At 37.4% G+C, this 23125-nt stretch overlaps 4 protein-coding genes across 7 annotated transcripts; 3 read left to right on the plus strand and 1 right to left on the minus strand.

Moving 5' to 3' along the window:
• The first annotated feature begins 1069 nt into the window (after positions 1-1069).
• On the plus strand, positions 1070-4387 carry LOC137732055 (transmembrane protein (DUF616)). Of its 2 annotated transcripts, none has more exons than XM_068471350.2 (8): positions 1070-1533; positions 1651-1752; positions 2092-2447; positions 2686-2897; positions 3014-3270; positions 3370-3548; positions 3781-3881; positions 3958-4387. In XM_068471350.2, exons 1-7 carry the CDS (start codon positions 1353-1355, stop codon positions 3850-3852), a joined length of 1359 nt encoding a protein of 452 aa, XP_068327451.2. In that variant the 5' UTR covers positions 1070-1352; the 3' UTR covers positions 3853-3881; positions 3958-4387. The 2 variants fall into 2 exon arrangements, with proteins under 2 accessions (XP_068327451.2, XP_068327452.2); XM_068471351.2 differs by having other exon boundaries at positions 1154-1533; positions 3984-4387.
• Positions 4388-4624: 237 nt separating this feature from the next.
• LOC137732180 (uncharacterized) lies at positions 4625-7663 on the plus strand. 2 transcript variants are annotated; one of them, XM_088687489.1, is made up of 8 exons: positions 4625-4957; positions 5048-5130; positions 5231-5314; positions 5410-5558; positions 5670-5743; positions 5841-5934; positions 6128-6210; positions 6840-7663. In XM_088687489.1, exons 1-7 carry the CDS (start codon positions 4717-4719, stop codon positions 6192-6194), a joined length of 792 nt encoding a protein of 263 aa, XP_088543615.1. In that variant the 5' UTR covers positions 4625-4716; the 3' UTR covers positions 6195-6210; positions 6840-7663. The 2 variants fall into 2 exon arrangements, with proteins under 2 accessions (XP_088543615.1, XP_068327580.2); XM_068471479.2 differs by lacking the exon at positions 6840-7663 and adding an exon at positions 6278-6457 and having other exon boundaries at positions 4629-4957.
• On the minus strand, positions 7625-10868 carry LOC137732179 (cullin-3A-like). The gene is made up of 2 exons (XM_068471478.2): positions 10292-10868; positions 7625-9792 (listed from the first exon to the last, which is right to left on the minus strand). The coding sequence occupies exons 1-2, from the start codon at positions 10450-10452 to the stop codon at positions 7755-7757; spliced, it is 2199 nt and encodes a 732-aa protein (XP_068327579.1). The 5' UTR covers positions 10453-10868; the 3' UTR covers positions 7625-7754.
• Positions 10869-11396: 528 nt separating this feature from the next.
• On the plus strand, positions 11397-13737 carry LOC137732224 (uncharacterized). 2 transcript variants are annotated; one of them, XM_068471525.2, is made up of 8 exons: positions 11397-11536; positions 11673-11794; positions 11892-11927; positions 12027-12164; positions 12258-12344; positions 12453-12500; positions 12609-12685; positions 13428-13737. In XM_068471525.2, the coding sequence occupies exons 2-8, from the start codon at positions 11720-11722 to the stop codon at positions 13573-13575; spliced, it is 609 nt and encodes a 202-aa protein (XP_068327626.1). In that variant the 5' UTR covers positions 11397-11536; positions 11673-11719; the 3' UTR covers positions 13576-13737. The 2 variants fall into 2 exon arrangements, with proteins under 2 accessions (XP_068327626.1, XP_068327627.1); XM_068471526.2 differs by having other exon boundaries at positions 11405-11536; positions 11646-11794.
• Positions 13738-23125: the final 9388 nt, after the last annotated feature.

The following is a 23125-nucleotide window of genomic DNA, read 5'->3' on the forward strand; positions in this document are numbered from 1 at the left end:
AGTATTGACACTCTTTTTTTCTTTTTTTTTTCAAGAATTTTCCAATTTTGTTAATACACATGTGTAAGAGACTATTTTTTCTAACACTGTGTTTGGATGTGAAAAAAAAAACTTGTAATTTAAGTAAAGGTCGAGATTTGACAATAGGATTTTGGAATGGCTAACTAGAGCAAAGAAATTGAAAATTGCCGAGAAAAAAAAAATGTGGAAACTGGAGCTCCGCTTTCCTGAGTTTAAATTCTGCATACGAGTCGTTATTCACAAATTTAATAAAGAGAAATTATGTTTTTAGTGGGCCAAAAATCCAGATAAAACTCTATTGAAACCAAAAAGAAGGAAGAACTTCTAATCACTTTTACGTTCTTATTGGGTTTCAATTTTGTGTTTATACATGATTTTGTTTTTAAACTGTTATGAATCATTGTTCTTGATGAGGTGATTCGCTTGAGATTGGATGCTTGAGTGTGGACAAGGCTTGTTAGGTAAGTAGAGGTCAAAGGTTGGGGTTGTGGATATTGTAGACTGGGAGTTAGGGCTGAGAAAGAGAGAGAATAGCATTTTATTGTGCTTATTGATTTTCTGCATGCACACACACACACACACACAAATCTCCGACAAGGGTGAGAATAACAGCTGGTTGTCGCTATTTACTTCTTTATATATATATATATATATATATATATATATATATGAATAATTATGAATCATCTATTCACGTGGAAATATTTAATTAGACTTGTGGGACTCATATATGTGTCACTTCAACACACAATAGATTTTTTAACAGAATTACGATGGAAAAATCATATAGAGAGTTTGGGCATTCATATTCAATGACAAAATTAATTGATTTTCAATTTTAAGAATCATATTGTTGAAATACGTCAATTTCAAAAATTATTTATGATAAAAACATAAACGTAAATATAAAAAAAATGGTATTCACGAGAACGTCCCTCGAAAAGGGTATGACGCACATGTTAATAAGAATTGATAATAAAAAATAGACGAAGATGGCATATTATGAAGAGACTGTAAATATGAGTTGCTGTTTACGAAATATTTGAATATGTGTGGCAAAACTGAAAAGTACAAATGCGGAATGGTAAAAAGTGAAAAAAAAAGGTACAGGTGCCCTTTGTTTTCCCAGACAGCACGAGACGGGTGACAAATTACAGGGGACAGAAAATCTTACGCTCGTTATTGCACGCTCCCATGGAAGCTCGGGCCTCTATCAGCGATGATAGATCTTCCCACTTCGCCACTCTGTTGCCATTAGATCTCCGACCAGGAAAACCCGCCATGAAAACAGCTCCATAGACGACGGTGGCGAATCGCTGTTGCCGGAGGAGATGAGGAGAGGTATAATCGGCGCGTTGTTGAAGTATCAGGGTGAGCACGGCACTCGCCTTGTTCGCAAAGGAAGGAGGCTAGGTCGAATCGCCAGGAACAAATTCTGGTTCTGGGTTTTTCTCTTTGCAGCCATTTTTTTTATTCACTTGCTGCTCGTCGGCTTCAAAATGCATCCTCCTGGTATGTGCAAATTTACAGCAAAAACTAACTTTGGTTAATTGGATTGTTTAAATTTAAATTTAATCATCTTGGTATTAATACGATGGTAATTACGGATGTGGGTTTTGATCAATGCAGCTAAACTAGAAGGTAGTGGTAGTAGTATTAGTATTTCGGTTCACCCAGAAATTTTGCCGTCTGGTGTTGGAAAACCACCCAGAAGCAAGCGTCGTGCCAAGTGTAAGTGTTGTTATACATCGATCCCGTGAATTTTTGTTATACATTTTAAAAGTGTGGATAATTCGTCGATATTATTGATACATACTTAGACCTTATGGTTGTCTCGATATGTCATTGGTAAACTTGATTGCACTTTTTAAAAAAGCGCATTTAACCGCAATGTAGAAGGACTACTGATACCATAACCCTTGAGTTTCTTATTGATTTGGTGCTTATGCATATGAAAGATATGAACTTTGTTGACTGACTGTAATTGGATAATAAAAGATGCATACTTTGGGAACAGGAATTTTACGATATGACTTATCCCTTGCTTCCTCCCATATGCTGGCTTTTCAGATTTGCCTTGTGAAGTTGGGTTACTGGAATCAGTTGAGTATCTTGTTGAACCCAGGGAAGTCAGGAACTTCACATATTTTTCACTGGAATACATTGACCAAGAGGGATTACCTTCTCGTAGTAATATGTACGAACCTAGATTTGGAGGGCATCAGACACTTGAGGAAAGAGAGCAATCCTTCTTTGCGAAAAATCAAACTCTGCATTGTGGATTTGTCAAGGGACCCCTGGGATTCTCAAGCTCTGGATTTGATTTACACGTTAAGGACAAGGCATACATGAATGGCTGTAAGATTGTAGTATCTTCTTGCATTTTCGGAAGCTCTGACTTTCTAAGGAGGCCTACAACCAAAAAGGTAAATATACTATTCCTTATTGAACTTCTTTGTATCCTATCCTTATAAATCATTTAATCAGTGTCTTAGGTTAAATAGCTATTTTTTTCTCTTTTAGTGGGTTCTTTAGTAAACAAGATGTCGCTAAAAGAACTTTAACTTCATCGGATATCTTGTTTGACTGATAAAATTTGAGTTATTGATTAGACCCCTTCCTGTCAGACAAGAAGTAACCGAAAAATGTTTGCATTTGCTACAGATGAGCGAATATTCCAAGAAAAATGTTTGTTTTGTAATGTTTGTGGATGAGCAAACATTGGCAAAACTATCAACAGAGGGACATGTTCCTGATGATACAGGACGAATTGGCTTGTGGAGGATAGTCATAGTGAAGAATTTACCATATGAGGATATGCGCAGAACTGGAAAGGTGCCAAAACTTTTATCACATCGCCTTTTCCCCAATTCATGGTAATTCTCAGACTATGTTCTAGCCATATAGTTCTTGGGGCAACTTAGGTCCATTCAATTCTGATTTGGGTTTTCAATCCATTTTTCTTCCCCATTTTTACAATTCCTGTTTTCAGGTATTCCATTTGGCTTGACAGCAAGATGCGACTCAATACTGATCCGATGCTGATTATTGAATACTTTTTATGGCGCACAAAATCAGAGTATGCCATTTCCAACCATTATGGTCGCCATTGTGTCTGGGACGAGGTACTCCAAAACAAGCGTCTAGATAAGTACAATCACACAGCTATTGATGAACAGTTTACATTTTACCAGTCTGATGGCCTCACCAAGTTTGACCCTTCAGACCCGAATACTCCTCTTCCAAGTTGTGAGTCTTATTAGCATTAGTCATTTGTAAAGATTGGGTTTTCTTTTCATCTGGAATCTGTGATATTTTATGCTGATTTCATGTGCTATTTCTGTGCAGACGTTCCTGAAGGTTCATTTATAGTCCGGGCACATACACCAATTTCAAATTTGTTTTCCTGCCTTTGGTTTAATGAAGTTAACAGGTTTACCTCCCGTGATCAACTAAGCTTCGCATATACTTACCTAAAATTGAGAAGAATGAACCCAGAGAGACCATTCTACCTAAACATGTTCAAGGTATTGAAATTTTTTAGAAGTTTATGATGTATTTCTCATAGTGGTTACATCATATTTCAACTGTATGCTGCATTCAATTTGTGATCTTGAAGTGTTGTATACAGTGAGATGTGGCCGACGTGTTTTCAGAGCCACTCATATCTTGAATTTGAGCTGTGTTTTTTAAACAAATGAGAGAATGTTAGCCAGTGAGATGGATGCATTGTTTTGTTTTTTCTTAATTTTTTTGCAGGACTGTGAACGTAGAGCACTAACGAAGCTATTCCAGCACAGGGAAGCACCGCCTTCTCCACCCATTACTTGAACAATGATTATTGTTTATAGTTTATGCAGGTAAGGTTAATTGGGTGTTCATTGTTCTGCATGTTTGTGTTTTTGTTCGTTTAGCAGCTTGTATTATTGTTTTCAGGCATTTGATCTGTGATCTTGTGCTAGTTAGCTTGAAGTATGGAGATTCCCCAAGACTTTCCAAAAAAGGATTGTAGCAGCTGCTTTCGGCTGGTGGGTTTTGTTGTTGCACCTGACCACTATGCACTCAGAGCGAATTCATTCGACACTACAAAACATCTACAGATCTAATGCGATCAAAACTGTCAACGCTGTTGCTGGCTGATTGTTTCTAAGGAGGGCAGACCAAGCAGCCATTACTATCGGTGTTCGCACAATTGCGGTTCAGTTCCAAACATAGTTAGGGACTCGCGTTTTCTTCTGTTGTAGTTTTCAGTTGCAAACCCAACTTTCTAATGTTCTTGAAAGAAGGGTTTTATATACAGAAACTAACAATGTATTATTTGTGTAGCCTATCAATTTAATGTAGAAATTCTTTTAGTAGCCTCAAATATTAACGACTGAAAAGTCGGTTATACTTGTTGGCTAGAGTTCGTTTTGAAATGCTTATCGAAAAAGTACTTTTAATAAAAGCACATCAATATTTTAATAAAAATTCAGAAAGCTTTCCGGTCGTGTTTTTTATATCAATATTATTAGAGACGCTTTTGGTAATTTGAAATTGTTTATGTTGCAAATTGTTATGCAGAAAATGCTTGTTTCGTTTGCCATGCTTAAAAGATGGCAAACGACGTCGTGCAGCTGACGATTGCTTTTATAATGAAAAGTTGTTCGTAAAACCCGAACCGTTGCTGAATGCCACGGTCTCTAGAACGCTGCCATGGAACGTTGCTTGATGAGATGCTCTCACGGCGGCGCTCTCTTGAAAACCCTCAAACCTCTCCGTTTGAACCTCCCCAGGAACTCCATTCGCTGCTCTTCCATGTACGTCCACTCCGGCGGGGGAGGATCGGCTGTCAGCCGCAGGGCCTACGACGCATTGCTGTTAGACGCCGGAGGCACTCTGCTTCAGCTGAAAAAACCAGTCGAAGAAGTTTACGCTTCCATCGGAACCAAATACGGTGTCGTATCCAAATCCCACTCCTTAATTTCCCATCAAGATTTAAAAATTGGAGCCAAATTCAAACAACCCACTTTTTAATTCTCCGCAGGTGTGACTGCAACTCCAGCTGAAATCAAGCAAGGTTTCAGAAGAGCTTTTTCTGCTCCTTGGCCTCAGAAGCTTCGTTACCAGGTTTCTTAAATTGGTTTAACTTCTGCAACTAATTGAATATTACTGTGACTAATTAATTGTTTTGGGTATTAATGATGTTGTGATCAATCAATAATTGTAGGGAGATGGGAGGCCGTTTTGGAAACTTGTTGTGTCTGAAGCCACTGGTTGTGCTAATCTCGATTATTTCGAACAAGTTTATGAGGTAATTTCAATGATTACATACCAAAGCTTGAATCTTTGAAGAGAATTTTGAAATTAGTTTTGATTTCCATGGTGGGTTTTTGTTGGTTATATCAGTACTATGCGAAAGGTGACTCATGGCGTCTTCCGGATGGAGCTTATGAAACAATGCTCCGTCTCAAAGATGCTGGAGTTAAGCTGGCTGTTGTATCAAATTTCGACTCCCGCTTGAGGAAGCTGCTTGAGGACCTTAATGTTTTGCATCTGTGAGCATCTGTTTTGTTACTAACTTGTTGTATTCGTGGTGCAAGGGCGTTGGGTTTCTTCGTTTTCTTTTATATGAAGAAATGAAGGATTTCCTTTTCTTCTATTTGCAGGTTTGATGCTGTTATCATATCTTCAGAAGTTGGGTATGAAAAACCAGATGCAGGCATATTCAAAGCTGCTTTAGGTATGCACAAGAAGGTTATCGTTGAGATCGGGACTTTTTCTCTTGCAGTTTAAAAGTCCACTTTGAAGCTATTCTCTAAGTTCTTCGATTGTTGCAGATCAAGTTCATGTGGGTGCTGGCAAAGCAGTACATGTTGGGGACGATGAAATTGCGGATAAGGATGGCGCCAATGCCTTTGGAATCGATTGCTGGTAAGAGTTCTTCTCAGTATAAATAGCATTTGTGCCATGTCTTGTTCCCGTTTTGATCATGATATAAACATTCATATTGTGCTGCGTTTCATGATTCTTTTTGCAAAAGGGTATTACTGTTGTGACGTTATATCAATGTCGCAATAAGTTCATTACAGAGTTCGTAGGACTTACCTTTGATTTGAATAAACAGGTTATGGGGTCTAGATGTGAAGACATTCTCTGAAATTCGAAACCGCATTCTCATTTCAGAGTCATAGCTTCCAAAGAACCAAGGTACCACAATGTGTTTTGCCGATTGTAATTCAAGCTGGTTTGATCCTTATTTGTTTCTCGTTTTTAGGTATTGCGCTGTGGACCTAACATCCTGAATCTTATTATGGCAAGAAATAGCGGTAAAACAAACTAGATGCTTCTAAAACATAATCACCGACATTTCTGTTGTATTAGTTATCACATCCCAGTTGGCTGTAAAAACTTCATTGGATATTATTCAAATTATAAGATTTTGTTTTAAATTGAATTCACAATTTCAGTCCCATTGTTGTTGTGGGGAATTTTCTTACATAAAGGAATCAAAGTTTTATCCTATATAATTTCAAGCGTTGCATGTGTGGTCTGTTTTTTAAGAAGCTGCAGATGCAGCTGCTGGTTACAGCAAGATGATGAGTTCGGACTTCAGAGGTTAAGTTTTGGATTCGGGAGTGAAAAATATTAGACCATTGTCTCCGACTCCTCTCCACCTCAAAATTAGAAAGCTCTCTGTTTTTTATCAGATATTTCCTGAATCTTATATCTCACTGCTGCTCTTCTATCCTGTCTGCAGCTCTATTAGCAGCACCGAAAGATCCAGCATTCTAAAGACATCTTCATCTTATCCCTCACTCACTTATATCCCTTTGCAGGAACAATTCAATATGACGATTCCATCTGTTGTGACGACCTCTGGGCTGCATTTCTTGAAGCTCAAGTCAACCGTCCCATGTCGAAAATTTTGGACAAACCAGATAACCTTGGGATGCTAGAGCAAATGATTCCATACAAGCAATGACAGGCCATCTTCTACTTGTCCACGCCAACTTCTTTGAATGTGGTGGATTGGCAATCGGAGTCAGCATGTCACATGAGGCCGCCGATGTATGTATGGGCAGCACATTTATTAAAACCTGGGCTGCAACTGCCCTCGGCTTGTAGTACTAGTAATGGTGATCATCATCAAGTGCTGCTTCCTCCAGATCCCCATTTTGGTGCCGTGGCTTCTTTCTACCCACCACTAGATTTCCTACACACAGGTTGTGGAAGTCGCTATAGACAATTGTACTTCAACAAGGAGGTTTTTGTTTGATGGCTCAAAGATTGCCACTCTCAAGTCCAAAGCTGCCAGGGCCACGGTACCAAACCCAACCCGTGTTGTAGTAGCGTTGACGCTCATTTGGAAACGCGCTATGGAAGCATCAAGATCAAACTCGGGTTATGTAAGCCCGTCGACATCGTGTTAGCCGGTGAACTTGTGACGGAGTCCCCTTCTATTGAATGATCCGTTGAATAACTGGAAGCAAATTTTCTTGCTAATGTTGTTGCCTCCGCTGGTAACTATCTCAATGTAATCCCACTTTTGGGTTAATTGATTTAAGTAACGATGTCATTGGCGGAACGGAAAATGTCATCGGATCAGCTCAAACAGTGAATGTTTCAAGTGGAAAAGAAATGGATATTCATTGAAAATCAATGGAGCTTACAGAGATCAGAACAACATTACATTCACCTGGCCGAGGTACAATTTTCAGTTGTAAATGCTGAGACAACAATAAACGATTTCGTTAGGCAAGATACCGATACAGTTTTCTGTCAACACTGTCGCGTTCCAAAAACTCCCGCTCGATAAGGGATTCAATGCGCTTCTTAATCTCCGTCGGGTTGGCCAGGAATCGAGATTGCAACTGCTTTGTGACCTCGGATATTACGTTGTTGTGATCCAGAGTTCTCCTGGATTTCATGATTCTCACTATCGCAGCTTCGATCTGGGGCTTCCTGTCCTCCTCCACTCTCTGGCGAGTCTCTTGTTTTTCGGGTTCTGATTCCTTCTGTGCAACCACAGTTCCTATCTTCACCTTATACAACTTACTTGTGAACTTGTCGTTAACAACGAAAGCATCATCCTCGCCAATGTCTTTACTCATAGGCTCTTTCCGAAGAACATTCTTTCCCTTCACACAAGCCATGGATTGCAGACATCTCTTCAAATCTAAAGCGGGAATCTCCGCAGCCTGCTCAATCTCCTTGTAGTTCAGTCGATCAGCATTATTAAACAGCATTAGGACACACATTTGATAAGTGGAGACATTCAACTCATGCCTCTGGCCTTTCCCGAAAGTAGCCTTTATATCTGCTGTGCCCATGTTAGTCTGCCAGGACAATCTCCGACCTGTATGTGTCCCGAGGTAATACGAACGGAACTTCTCGCAGAGTTCCGACATTTCTAATGGAAGGTTGCATGTCACACTAGGTTGAGTGGGCCAGGACCCTGTCGTCAGAACCTGGACGGTCAACGTAGGGCCATCCTCTAGCTCGGGATGACTTGCATAAAACCCTTGCATTGTATCCTGGGAGGTTTTCATATCTGTAAACATGCCCTCTAATTTTGAAGTAAACTGGTATCCGCATTCGGTCTTGAGCTTAACTATCAAACTTCTCTCTGCATCGTCGGAGACAGTTTTACCAGACAAAAGCCGCTTTGCCAAATGCTGCTTATAGTACTTCTCGAATACGTCCTTCTCCTGCAAGTAACGGAACAACATCATCACCTTGTCGAGAATAATTTCTACATCCTCCTCACTGACCCCCTTCAAACTTTTGCGGAGTTTGTCATCAACAAACAGTGAAATGAACTCAGGCGAACGACTGTTGAGATTAATAAAGTACTCGAAAGAGGAATTCAAAGCATTTAGGAATGTCTTGTCATTGTTAAAAGACAGTCTAATAATGCTGTCATACTTATCTTTCTCATCCAAGAGCCTCTGGACAAACTCCACTGGATCCTTCAACCTTTCTGGATCGGTAACCAGCTGTTTACCAGTTCCCCTGATGTGAGAAGTCATCACTTCTCGTATTGTTGAGAGACCGTTGGCAACCCGACGGAACAAGCTGTACATTCTTCCAAGGTCTTCATATTTATCATCGAAAAGCATGTTCACCAAACCTGAATTCTCCATGTGGACTAATCTCAGCATGTGGTTTGCAATCACCTCCTCCTCTACCACATTCGTTATCTTGGCTTCACTCTTGGCATCCAAGTAATGTGTCACCCTTTCCACTTCCTCATTCAGGCGCCTCTCAGCCTGCTGCAGATAATCCCCACAATCGCAGCACTCGATAAATTTTTGAGACTCGCCCTTGTAAAATTCAGCTGAAACCTCAAGAAAATGATTCTCAAAGTCCTCGCGGTAAACTGAAGGACCTAAATCCATAAGCATCTTAATTATACTCCTCATCAAACCCCGGTTGATAACATTACCGGTTCGTTCTCTGAGCACTAGTTCAATAAGTGTGTTAAGAAGCCTCGTCTGAATCTTGTTAGAGCGGACAATATTGTCTCTCCAAAGGTTGAGCCCAAGCTCGTGAACTGGGGTTTTCTGAGTGCTCGGAATGTAAGTCCTGTCCATGTACATCAGAATGTCTCGAATCATCTGCAACGCCTTGTTGTGTTCAGTCCATTTCTTATTCATTTCTTCAAGAAACATTCCACCCTGAGCAGATTCAATTGATTTAGATATCTCTTTGAGATGAGAAGTCATGGTTGTAACCAGTCCCGAGTAAAGCTTCTCGCCGAATTTGTGGAGCACCATATTGTAGGCATTTCTGAATTCATAAAACAACATACTTTAGCAACATGAATATCAATTCTCGTTTTCACAATAAGAAGCAAAATCACATAAAATCCTGAAGCACTTCTTCAATTGCATATCAATTCACATTTAGGCGTGTTTGGACTGCTTTCGCAGGTGAAAGTGCTTCTCCAGAAAGCAATTAAATTTGATAAGTTTTTTGACGTTATTGTAATAAAAGCACTTGTAGCATAACTGCTTATTTAAACAAGTGCTTTCTACAGCAAGGTTATTCTCATTTCATTCAAACATATTTGGCATCAAATCACTCAGAACTTAATTTAGCTCTTCCTTCACAAATGCTCAATCTATGCCTGGATCGAAAGCATCGAAGCGAAAACAATGAAAGTGAATTTAGCAAATTTAAATCAACAAAAATCAACAAAATCTAAATTCTCCAAACAAATCAAAGCAATTCAAAACAGCAAACACAAATACATGAAATTAAGAGGAGCGTGAGGGAGCGAGCGAACCTGTAAAGCTCTTCGAAGCTGAGGCCACTGGCATTGTGATTGTAAATCTCGCGGATTGCGTGCTCCAGAACCTTCCACGTCTTGTCTGCGTATTTCGGATCCACCACCACCCTGTGCTTGAACGCCTCTATCTGAAAATTCCTCTTCTTCTGGTTACTCATCGGATTCTATTTCCGATATCCTAATCACAACGCCTCAAAACACCGATTTCGGTATGGCCGCCACAAACGGAGGAGCTCTGCGTCTTCTTTTGCTTCGACGGAAGCGGAGGGAGGGAGGGAGGAGACCGGCGGTGATTGGAGGTTTTGATTTGATTTGCCGCGTGACAGTGGCGTTGAAAACAATTGAAATAATATTCAATTGATTGGCGGATTTAAAAGTTTATAAAGATTATTGATTAATTAAATTAATTAAAAATAATTAAAGAATTGAAGGGTTGGAAAGGAGGAGAAGCAAAAGCAGGAGTGCATTGTGTGGGGGAGGCCATTTGATTTTGCTTTTGGTTTTCGTTTTCGTTTCGTTCGGCACGTTTCCCGTACAACAACGAAACGTTTCGCCGTTGCGTTCGTTCGTGGGTTTTTTCTGCACATTTCGTTTTGATCTAATATTTTCGGCGCGTCTGTGAAACTGAAAGCCAAGGCTTCTTGGGCCTCCGGCCTTTAAGTTGGGCCTGTGCCCGCTGAAAATAAATAGTTTTGGGCCTCCTGAAACCTGTCTCTAACTTTGGGCCTCGTTATTGGGTCTAAGCCCACTGAAAATTAGCGGTTGCATATAAGAGTAAATTGTAGCAATGGTCGTTTAACTTTAACTCAATTAAAGCAATGGTCCCTCAACTAAAAATTTATTACTATTGGTCTCTCAACTCATCAAAACGTACAGCTATAGTCTCTCAACTGAAAATCTATTACCATTGGCCTCTTAACTTTAATCCAACCAGAGAAATAGTCCATGAACTTTAACCTAATTATAGCAATTCTGACAAAATTGACGAAAATGATCGTAGTTACACATTTTGATGAGTTGAAGGACCATTACTCTAATTTAATTAAAATTGAAGGACATTGCTATAATTTACTCTAAATATAACTCTCCTTCTTCTTCCTAGTATCAGGCGTGCGTGAGAACTACGTCGTCGTGAAGTTCAAGCAACTGCACGCGATAAATACACACAAAAATCAGCGGACAGCAGAATTCGAACTTTCAGAAGCTTCCGCAGAAGAAACCAGAAGCTTCTGCTTCTCAGAGGTACGAGATTCCACGATTCCTTCCAAAACTTCTAATCGCTCACTTTGAATTATGTGCTTTCAGTTCTTTTCGTTCTGCTTCCAGTTTTATTTTCTCGAATTAATTTCAGATATTACTCTGTTTTCCGATTCTTAAGTAACAAAACGACCCCGCTTGCCTCGGTGTTTCCCATCGCCGAAGAAAATGTCCCAAGATATCTACTCCGAGCGCCCCTTGTTCGGCGGCGCCATTACTAGCACCTTCCCTCTCAGATTCGAGGTCAGTTTTTGTATATATTTTGATTATTTTTGTGTTTGTTTTTGTAATTTTATTCCAAATTTTGCATCTTTTGTCTTGTTTTCTGTCAAATTTGTAGGATGTGAGCAACATTCGGCAAGTTCCCGATCACCAGGTTCGTTAATATTGCTAATTGGTTTTGCTACTCTTCAAATTTTGCTTCTTTTATTTAATTTCATGTTGTTGATTTTATTTTTTTGGTGGGTTTTTGAAGGAGGCTTTTGTGGACCCCGCCCGGGACGAAAGCTTGATCTTTGAGCTCTTGGAGTTGAAGCATGAAGTCGGCGACAATGGAAGCGCCAACTGGTTTCTTCAGGACCTTGCCACTGAGCAAGATGCTGACGGGAGCATGGTAAAACCCTAAACCCTGAACCGTAAACCTTTGCAGCTAATTGATCCGTTTTGCAGTTGTATTTTAACGTTTTATTTTCGCAATTGCCGTCAGGTGATCGAGCAGTCTGGCGTAATGGAGGCCCCCAGATTGTGTTATAGAAACACACCTGCTGTTGTTACGACTGCTGTTGGCCAAATGGTATGTGCAGTTTGAATTTCGTGTTATTCGTGGCTTACTGGTTCTCACTTTTGATTCTCGCCATTTGTTTTGGGTCGTAAATTTCGTGTTTTCCGTTCTTGAATGTAGGCAATTTCGAAAGGGCGGCAAGGAAGGGAAGCGCAAAATATTGTGAGGGTATGTTTGTTTGTTGTGTTGTATGGTATTCTAAACTGTTTCAGGGTGCTACTCCTGATTTACTTCGGCAAGTATGCTAACTCGGGTTTATTGCTTGGAATCGTGCAGGTCTATGTAGCAAATTTGCGCCTTAAGGAAGTTAATACAGATGTGCTGATTACTGCATATGAGCCCGTTCATATAAAGTAAGTTGCCGCAAAAATTCTGTGTGGATACAATAGGAACTTATCTCTTGTAAACAAGATAGTCATGAATTATGTGATCAAAGATCTTGACTTCCTGATTGGCCCATACGAAGTAGGACGTAGTGTATGCCTTCTTACATGTAATTTGCAATATCCTTTCATCGGCTGCCTGATTTCTTAAACATTAGGCAACTAAAAAGAGAATAATTAGCACTACAGGATGACTAGGAGGGTCCTAAACTTAGCTTATGTCACAATACATCCCGCTTTGTTAATCCCTTAAAAACCTTAAGAAACACAGGTCCCTCCCCATGAGTCTCCTCTGTGTTTTCTTTTAAGGTAGTAGTAGTTCTAGCACTACCTTAGGAGTGCGGAAATCTATCTTTTTAAGGGGTACGGACCCCTCCATTAATATGGTACATATAGGTGAAAGATGTAATCCTTGTATTTTGTTATATTCTCGTGTTGTGCTAGTTTCTCATCTGCAAGCAGTTTGGCTGAATTCGGTCGCTTTGAAAATCTACCAAAACCAAATATTAGTGCACGGTTTCTCTCCTTTTTATGTTACCTTATCATATAAGATGGTAAAAAAGAATACGGTTGCTGCAGAAAGGATTTAAATCCACTGTGGTTGAGTTCATTCAGTTCAGAAAGAGTATATATGCATGCTAATATTGTCTAATGTGCATGATAAACTTTTGCATTCTATGACATTTGTGTGATTATGTTGTTTTGGTTGCAGTCCTTTGAGCGAAAGTGCAAACACCGTGGGGGCTGGTTTTGCTGTTCCTGCAGTACAATCCGGGCATATGCCAGTGGCCGAGGTCTTTAAACTCGCCGTCTCTAGCTTCAGGGTCAATGACTGGAATCTTTTTGGTTCTGTTGTCTGAGATGTATTGTGTGTTCATATCAGCAGTAATTTACATTTTTAAGATAAGGTGAACTCTAAGCTACGAAAAGCAGGGTTTTTGGAAGAGGCACGGGTTTTGTAGTTTGTTATCTTTGCCCTTTTCGGCTTCTATGAATTCAAGTTTTCTTCTGATCCACAAAAAGTTCAAACCCAAATTCTTCTCGTGCAGTTTATTTGCGTTAGTGAGTTAAATTGTTAAATGTTAAGAGGGAGAGAAATCACTGAGCTTCGAATTTGCACTAGAGTGTCCAGAGTGTACAAACTATGACTTTAGAGACTCGCTCAAGTTCAAATTTGAAAAGTACGGATGGCTTACAAAATTGATGTTGGGCTGGGCTTGGCATCTTATTTGCACAAACTATAGCTATTAGATCGTTCATATTTGCATACGCCTCATTTCTGCGTGTGGAATTATTTTTTGTTTTTGTTTTTAGATGGGAAGGAAAGAGAGAAAAAAAAAAGTGCAATTGAAGAGGGAAGTTTTCATTTTTATTTTTTAGATTAGAGGATGCTATGATCACTTTTGGGTGTGACTTTTCAAAAGAAAATTAAAATTTATTTTGTGTGAATTTATTTGACTGTCTTGATTTTATTTTGTGTAAAAGACTAAATTGTCTTTTCGCTCGCTTTTAGTTTACAAAGAGGACTTTTTTAATATGTAGTTTCGATTATTGATGGATACTTTGATCATGTAAAGTCGATCAATTTGTCAACGAAATTAATATGAATATATAGTTAATTACTTCAACAATTCAACAAGGTTGATATGAATACTTAGTTAGCTATTCCGACAATTCAAGATTGATACATCAATGATTATGACATACTTTTCATGTTATTGGTAAGATCGATACTTTAATTACATAATTATTGATACGGTGCTAGTAATTATCTACATATGATTGTGCAGTCGGTTGTGTGATCCAAATTTTCCTCAGGAGTCAAGATAAGAGAAAAACCCAAGTGCTGTGATTTTCACATTGACAAATGAGAAATGCTAAGGAGAGTCTCCATAAATTCTCTGCTATCTCAATGTTTAGTAATAATTTTTTTACTAACATTATAAAATATTGTATCAAAAATTTAAGGTGACAGAAAATTCATGGAGAGTTCCACGTGCTCTTAACAAATTATACCAAATCAATCACGTGGCAGGCGACTAGTTTGAATTATGAACTGAGTGGGGCCCAATAACACGTACAATATGGCTGTATTTTGTTTGCGTACTTTAGAGATGATGACTAATTTGTTGAAATTATTGGTTGTCAAATTGCCCAATTCACATCATATCATTGCAAAAACTTAGAATCTAGATACGATAAGTGTGACAATGACATAATAGAATACGACGATTTATTATCTTAAGTTTTGCATTACATTGTGTGAATAATCAAGAAATGAATTACATTTATGCGAGGCATCAACGGTAGGTTTGTCATGTCTGTTGTTTTTGTGATAAATTTGTACCTGAACTATTGATTCTTGTGGTTTTGTGTGGTGGTCATATGATTTAAAATTATTTACATTCTATGCGAATTATCTCCAAATCAAAATATTAATCACTTAAAATAATGTACTTATCTGACATCTCTTGAACTTAATTGTTGGTACTAATAAAACACTTTATCGTTAGCTTCGTCCAATTGTTTTTTGAAGCAATTAGTAAACGAAACTCATTTCCCACCAGCCACAAGATGAAAGAAAGGGGGGACGTGTGTCAAATTTACAAATTTTGGTCGGTAGCTTTAGCTTGGTGAGTTAGTATTACATTCTAGTGACATTTATATTTTTCTTCATATGTAAACGAAAAGTTTTATGTTCAATTTCTTGCTAAAACGAATTTGAACCACATTATTGTTAGCCTATTATAAGACTAAGTCTACATTTAATGTAAATAATATCGTTTGTTAAAAATAAAAACACACGCACACACATCCAGCATAGATATGATTTGAAGAAAAACTTATCGAGGAAGGTCAAACTTTACAACTGAGATCTGCCAAAAATAAAAATCACTATGACTTTTTGGATAAAACTTTACACCTACTCAGCCAAAAAGTATTCCCCACCTTCTGAACTAGCATGTTGCTAATTAGATACAATATGATGTTGGATACATTAGCACTGGACTATTGGCCTATCATTAATCGGCCGATGTAGTCAAGGGAGATGATCACGTGTATGGCACAAATACATCGCAATAGTGACTATTCATATCAATAATTTAACAACATTTGAAAAAATAACACAAATATTTTTGTATTATATGTAAAGAACACCACTACTTGTGCCACGCAAGTCTTTATCCTCGAGAATGACATTCCATTGACTGAGCTGGACCATGGAGGCCCACTCCCACTATTCCATCCGTGCAATTGACTGTTGTAATTGTGCCTATTTCTCTTTTGGTAAGTTTGTAATGTCAATGTGTGTGCTTTTACGACTGAATTAATGTGAATTAGTAGCATATATAATTACAGTGTTAATGCTTAAGGGTTTAATTCTCAACATTAATACGTAGATTATATCTTGGCGCGTACAAAGACTTCAATTCCCAAAACAAGAGTAAGAGTAATTACATGTTGTTTCGGTAATATGTTCTACAAGATGCTAATTTTGTAGCAAATGTGATTCCAAACTAAGGTCATCAAATATGTGTATTCTGTCAAAGGATTTGCACGCATTTATGTAATTTTATTTTTTACTTCCGTTGATCTTCTTCATTCGATCCGATGGCCGAAATTTAGAAAGGTGTGTGAGAAGTAAAAAAAGGTGTGTGGATATTACACCCCTTCAAATTATAATGTGAAATGCCCAAAGGCTAGAAGAATATGGAAAATATGAGTTTAATGGGCATGCAAATAAACAAGAGTAATGTTATTCATACCATGTTTTAATACCACATTTCTATACCACCTTAGGTGACATCTGATGTGGACAGCCATATTATTTGAAAAATTTGCAAAACTCAAGGAAATAAAGAAGAAATACTCCTCGTATACCACAATCATCATTTAATTAATTAGTTTTTCTTAATTATTAGTTTATTAAATAATGAACTAAATTTAAAAATCTAATTAATTCAAATGATGTGACTATCCACATCAAATGCCACCTAAAATGTATGAAAATATGGTACAAAAATGAATAACATTACTAAATAAACAATTATTGGACCCATACCTCAGTCGTGCACGGATATACTTTTACCGACATAAGCGTAGCTGTGGATTGTGATATGGTTTCTTTAGTTTTAGTATGGTCAATCCTTAATTTCTCATGATGGAGACGGTTTTATTTATTGGAACGAAAAGTTTCCGGTACTATTTATTTTAATGAAAAATCACATTTTTACACTAAAAAATTAATCCTGGTACTATTCACTTTATTATTTATTTTATCTTTATCGTTAAAAATCAAGGTTTTCAAACTATTTTCATTACTTTTCCTTTTATTTATTATTTATTGCACCATGCCAGCAAACATATCAACACTTCCCATGTATCCCATGTTCAACAGGCAAAATCTATAGTCATATACAAACTCTAATTATATGGGCTTTTTCTTTAGATAATAATTTGTGGTTGACTGCATCTTTTTTATGCAAGCGATAATGAGAGTGAGAGAAATCAAACTTGAAATCATGAGTACAAAGGTGAGTATTTTAACTCGATCGAGATATCTTGCCCAAGAAAGATTGATTGAATTATCAAAAGTTTGGAGCGTGAAGTTCAATTGGATCCATCTTCTAATTGGCTCTGAACAACTGAAAAAAAAGATTATTTAATCAGAAAGAACTCAGTTCAAATGTAAGATACATATTTAAAAGTTTTGACAAATAGAGTAATCTAAGTTGAAATCATAAGTACAGAGGTGAGTATTCTTAACTAACTCTCACTGAGTAGGAATTGTTTGCATGGTTGCTTGTTTTGGACGAACCATGTTTACCCCCAACCCTGATTACTTTTTGCCTTTGAATTGGACACCGCAGCAACCACTGCTTTGACAAAGGAGACAATACCCGGTATGAAACCGCAAATTCTAGACTGATCTATTGCTTTTCACTAGGCAAAAGTTCAATTACAAACTAGCCTCTTTTGTCAAAGCATCCTATGCGATTTTCAAACTTGCGTATTTTAAATTGAGTTGACTTGTACATGAAATTATGTATATGCATGTCAACATACTTTTAAGTCGACGTAAGTGTAAGACTCATAACTCATAAGCATGAACGGTCAAGATCCATGTGCATGCACGACATAGTCTACCATGGCTGATAGTATGCAGTACGAAAAGAAAATTGAACGGTGAAGAGTTGAAGCAGCTGTCCTCTTCTGTTGACAAAGGCCATAAAATTATGACAGCAGTACTAAGATGGAAAGGATATCAGAAAGAGGAGACCCGTCACAGCTAGCTACCAAAATTAGGTAAGGTCACCGCAAGCAATAGGTCTGGAATGACCCACAAATATGCATCGATGCATTGCTTTTTGTGCATAGTACGGAAAAGTGCTTATTGGATTCTTCAAGTTGGATAAGCTGCTTAAAATAGTGCTCTCATGATTAATTATATGATCCCAATAGCCTGTCATTCAGTACTCCATTCTTTCCCTTCATTTTATTTTGGATTAATATTGTGCATGCACAACTGTCATTCCCTATCTTTCTGGCTAGTATTCTTCTAACCGTAGAAACGAATTTATCTATGCATGCTAAGTAGGTCATTGTTTAAATATGTTTTTAATATCACTTTACATACGGACACGTCATACCTACACCGGTGGCGAACTTAGGAAATCATATCTACACCAATGGTGGACTTAGGAAATCTTATTTTGAGAAAAAAGAGGGGGTGGGGGAATGATGCACAAAATTTTTGGACTGTATAGCATGGAAATTGGCATTTCATTGAACCTTGGTAGGCCTCAGGTCATTTGCCAAGTCATATTACACACATGTCAACAGATACCAAGTCACCTTCCAACCAAGCACGTCGACTAATATCAATAGCTTTTGAGCGAGCATGCCGATATGTGCCAACATATGCTGAATGAGCTTATCGAAAGATACTCATAGCTAAGCAACAAAGGCATGAGGCTAGTAGCTACCCTGCACAGTGCCCATAAAAGCGATTCGTCGACCAGTTGGAGGGAAGCTTTCAAGCCCATCTCAAATTTTCAAGGGCGGCACCGAGTTCTTCCGTGGAGAATTTTTGAGTTTTTTTGGGGTGGGGGGGGGGTGGTTAGCTGACCCACCTTGTCCAAGGTGAATCTGCCTCTGATCTACACCATTCTACATACGAATCACTTTGGGTGTATACACATGATATGTTTTCTCGAATCATATAGAAATCTGCATCTGAAATTTCTTCTGATATTAAATGACAATAGATTAAAAGTGGGTTAGTGTATTACACAATTTGTGAGAATCAATTGTCTAATTAATGATTAACAGTTTTTCATTAACAAATGGCTCATGCATAAACAATTGATGGTACCTAGCATGCCCATTTGGACAACACAAAAGGCCATACACTTTAATTTTTTTTTTTTTTTTTTTTTAACACCAAAGTCTTTCTTTTTTACCAAGAATTTGAGTACCAAGCGATAACTAAATCCATGGTGCTTAAAAAAATATGTTTGGATATGAATTGCCTTGTGATTTTTGAAAAACGAGGGACTGGCTTCGCCTAAATAGGACGAAAATGGTTTATTTATAGCTCGGCCAACCACCAGCATTCCGACAAATTTGTTTATGATTGAGTCTTATTAGCTAGCCAATGTGGAGGGTAAGCCATCTTCGTCACCGGCAAGAATATGATAGCCAGGTAGCAAGGCACGTGATTTCTTAGGCAATCATCATCAAGTATTAATCCCATAGGTCTCTTTCGATATCCCTTCAACGGTGTGGCTTCAATGTTGTGATGTTGGAGAGATAGAACCCACGACACCACATGAGGGCCATATTTTTTTAGCATAATGGCCCTTTTTCTGAAAGTATTAATTCCTACGGTTTTTTTCAATTACCACTACCAGAAAATAGAGCTTGTTCTACAAAATTTTTGTCCGGCAAACAAAATTTCGTCGGATAAATAGACTTTATGAGACAGATTTTTATTGGTAAGGCAAAAATGGTCAACATTTATGGTTTACTCAAAACCTTTACGTGATGAAAGGCAATCGCAAGGCAAGTCATAATTCGTCAGGCAACATCTTGGCGCGAAGAGGGAAAAAATGGTGCGCAATATCAGACAATTTGCTCGACGAATATAGTATTTGTCAGCTAGTTAGGCCTTGCTCGATAATAGTGTTTGTTGGCTAAGTCTATTGTTTGTGGTCAAAATCTCATAATGACGTGTAATAAATATCCACCGACATAACCTTTGCTTGACATTTTTCTTGTCATACCTGACGGAGTGGTCCATTGAGCAATCCCTTATTCATAAACTATAAGTCTGTGCCTTCCTCTTCCTCTTTCTCCTCCGTGCCTTCCTCTTCCTCTTTCTCCCCTTCTTCTTTGCTTCAATACGCCCTTTTCCCACTACTTAAACCCTACCCTTTCACCACTTTGCACGAAGTCCCCGAGTACCTCATGAAAAACAGCAGCAGCAAAGGCATAGTTGTGGTGGCCTGAGTCCAAAACTAGAAGATGACGGTGCTTAGACCCACACATCTAGTTAGGGGAAGGAGGTGCATGGAGGTCTAGGGAGTAGTATTGGTGGTAGAAATCAGAGCACTATGCACGAGAACAACTATAAGTTTTCTAAATGATAATATTAGAATTAGTAGTTTGAAAGGGCATGGAGAGGATACCACCGGCATGGGTTCCAAAGCTCTAAGCTTTATGACTAAGGGCTAGTTTGGTATTGTTGTGCTTTGAAAAAAAGCTGCTTCTGCTATGCTGTGAGAATAAGCAGCTGTGAAATAAAGCAGCAGAGTGTTTGGTAAACTTTTTTTGTAAAAGTGCTTTTGAAAAAAAAAAAAAAAAGCAGTATTATAGTGTTTGGTAAACTTTTATGTAAAACAGATGTGAAAAAAAATCGATTTTTCAAAGCTGGGTTTTGCAGCTTCTTGTTTTTGGCTTTTTTCACCCAAAACTATGAAAAAAAGCTAAAGTTGATTGTTTACCAAACACAAAAACAGCTCCTAGCTTTTTTTGATACCAACTTTTTTCAAAATCACCTTAGTATCAAACCAGGCCTAAGCCTTTTTCACGACAAAGGTGCAAAAACAATTTATTAAAAATGCAAAAACTTGAATTTATGTGCACATATTAAACCATATTTGACAAATATAAGAATTGCATCTAAAATTTATACTTCCACGAAAATAAGTCCAATTTCTTATATATATATTGCGAGCCGAGGCCAAGACAAGCCCTAATTTTCACCTTCTTTCTATTTTTATGTAAAGAGATTGATAGTGTTATATTTGTCACAACCATTTTGATGTGTAATTTTCTTTTTTTTACAATCATGTTAGCTTTTACCCTGAAGTTGCATGTGGTAAGAGAAAAAAATATACTTGAGATAAATCCATTTTATAACAAGTGACGTGTGACGGTTATATTCAAATTTTCTCCTGCTTTGTATCATAAAGAAAATAAATTAATATAATGGAATATATAATTGATTAGTTAGCTAAGTTGGGTGCAGAAAAGTAAATAGCTTGGAATACTAATGACATGATTATGCACTATCTAAGTGCATCTCATTATAGTATTAGTATTCAAGTTTAGTTTAGTACAAGTTAATCAAACGTTGATCGATCGATAGCTTAATTCAATTAATCGTAATTATCGAATACCAACTACTGTTAGTTCCATTTATATGTAAGGTTTATTTAGTTTCTACGTACATATGTATGATTACTATCTAAGGTTTATTTAGTTTCTACGTACATATGTATGATTACTATCTGGTAGCTAGGTTTGTTGGTTGTTGAAATGTAATTGTTCCTGCCTCCTATTTCTCTTCTTTTTTCTTTTTGTTCCCTTTTAAGATACACTAATTGACTGTTAGGTCTGTTCAGCACATCGGTTGAGATCTACAATGTTCTAAAGTTCAATCATTAAAAATAAAAATTGAGACCAAAGACTAATCTACTCCACGAACACGATGATATTAATTTATGTGCTAGCCCTAATATTCATCAAAAGTTAAGTAGCCACGACACGAATATATATAGATATATATATATATATGTATATATATGTATGTATGTTCTGAGATATAATATGTTATTTTTAGGGTTGTTTTATTCACACCCCATATTTTGTTGATTACACCACACATACTTAATAAACCCTACTTTTACTTTTTGAATTAAAATTTATCTTAATGCACCCCACATTTTTTCCAATACTACCCTCACACCCACACTCTCAATATACACCTAACACTCAAACTCTTTATCAACATCTAGGTTTATGTCAATTGAATGTTTAGTTTTCTATCAATTAGGGATTTTAAATTTCATATTTGAAGAATTATTGGATCAAAAGAATGCAGACCAAGTTTTGCAAAAAATAGAGTAGAGCCTTTGCAATCTTAGCAAGTGAATTCAAAAGATTGTTCAAGAGAATTTCGGAAGTGTCCATCATCATCAAGCCATCACATTGAAGACTATTACTTCTATTGGCTCGAGTAAGGAGCAAAAATGTGAGGATTATGACAAGTTGCCCTAAGTTGCTTCATGAGGTTTTCAATATTAATTTTCTTTATATGCCCAATAGGCAACAACAAACTCCACCATATCAAAAACAAACCCGTTCAATTTTCTCTGTAGAGATTTTAGCCAATCGAATGAAATATTATAAACACAAACTGATATGTGATAAATGACATTGCATTGAATTGTGTCGTTGAGTTCAATAGCGGGCGAGAGTGGCTTCGAGAGCTTGAAGAAAATAATATACTAAAAATGATTTGGAGGTGTATTTAGCTCAATTAGTTTAGAGTATTCGCCCTTCCATTTGAAGATCTGTGTTCGAATTCCCCTCCCCCTTCTTATCTTTATTCTGCTAATAATAACTGTTACTTGGCAGCGATGCAAAACCATATAGATGCCTTATGTTCCTTGGAAACTTTATAAAAAAAGCAAATTTTAGAATTTGAACTTTCAAAATCACAGTTCTTGAGTGATGAGGACCACATATCTTGCACAATATTGTGGCTCACATGTCTTGGATACAGGACACAAAAAAATGTAGTGTCTAAATCAAAATACCTGTTACAATTTTTTTTTTTTTTTCTAAATCAAAACGAAGGCACGCGTCTTAAGCCTCACTTTAAATTAACTAAGTCTCATATTTATTCATACTCTTATTTTACATATCCTTTAAAATTTCCTAATACTTTGAAATCTAATCTAATGAGTTGTAAATTCATATTGATGTGGAGCTAGTTGGTAGAATGTTGGATTGAAAAGTTTTCCAATTTCACTGGTTTATTAAAAAAAATATTAATTTCTTATTGCATTTTCTTCTTACATTTCAGGTTGCATTATTGAGATGACTCTGTTTAGATGATAT

The sequence above is a fragment of the Pyrus communis genome, chromosome 16 (assembly GCF_041283825.1).
Source record: "Pyrus communis isolate YQ-2024b chromosome 16, ASM4128382v1, whole genome shotgun sequence".
NCBI lineage: Eukaryota > Viridiplantae > Streptophyta > Magnoliopsida > Rosales > Rosaceae > Pyrus > Pyrus communis.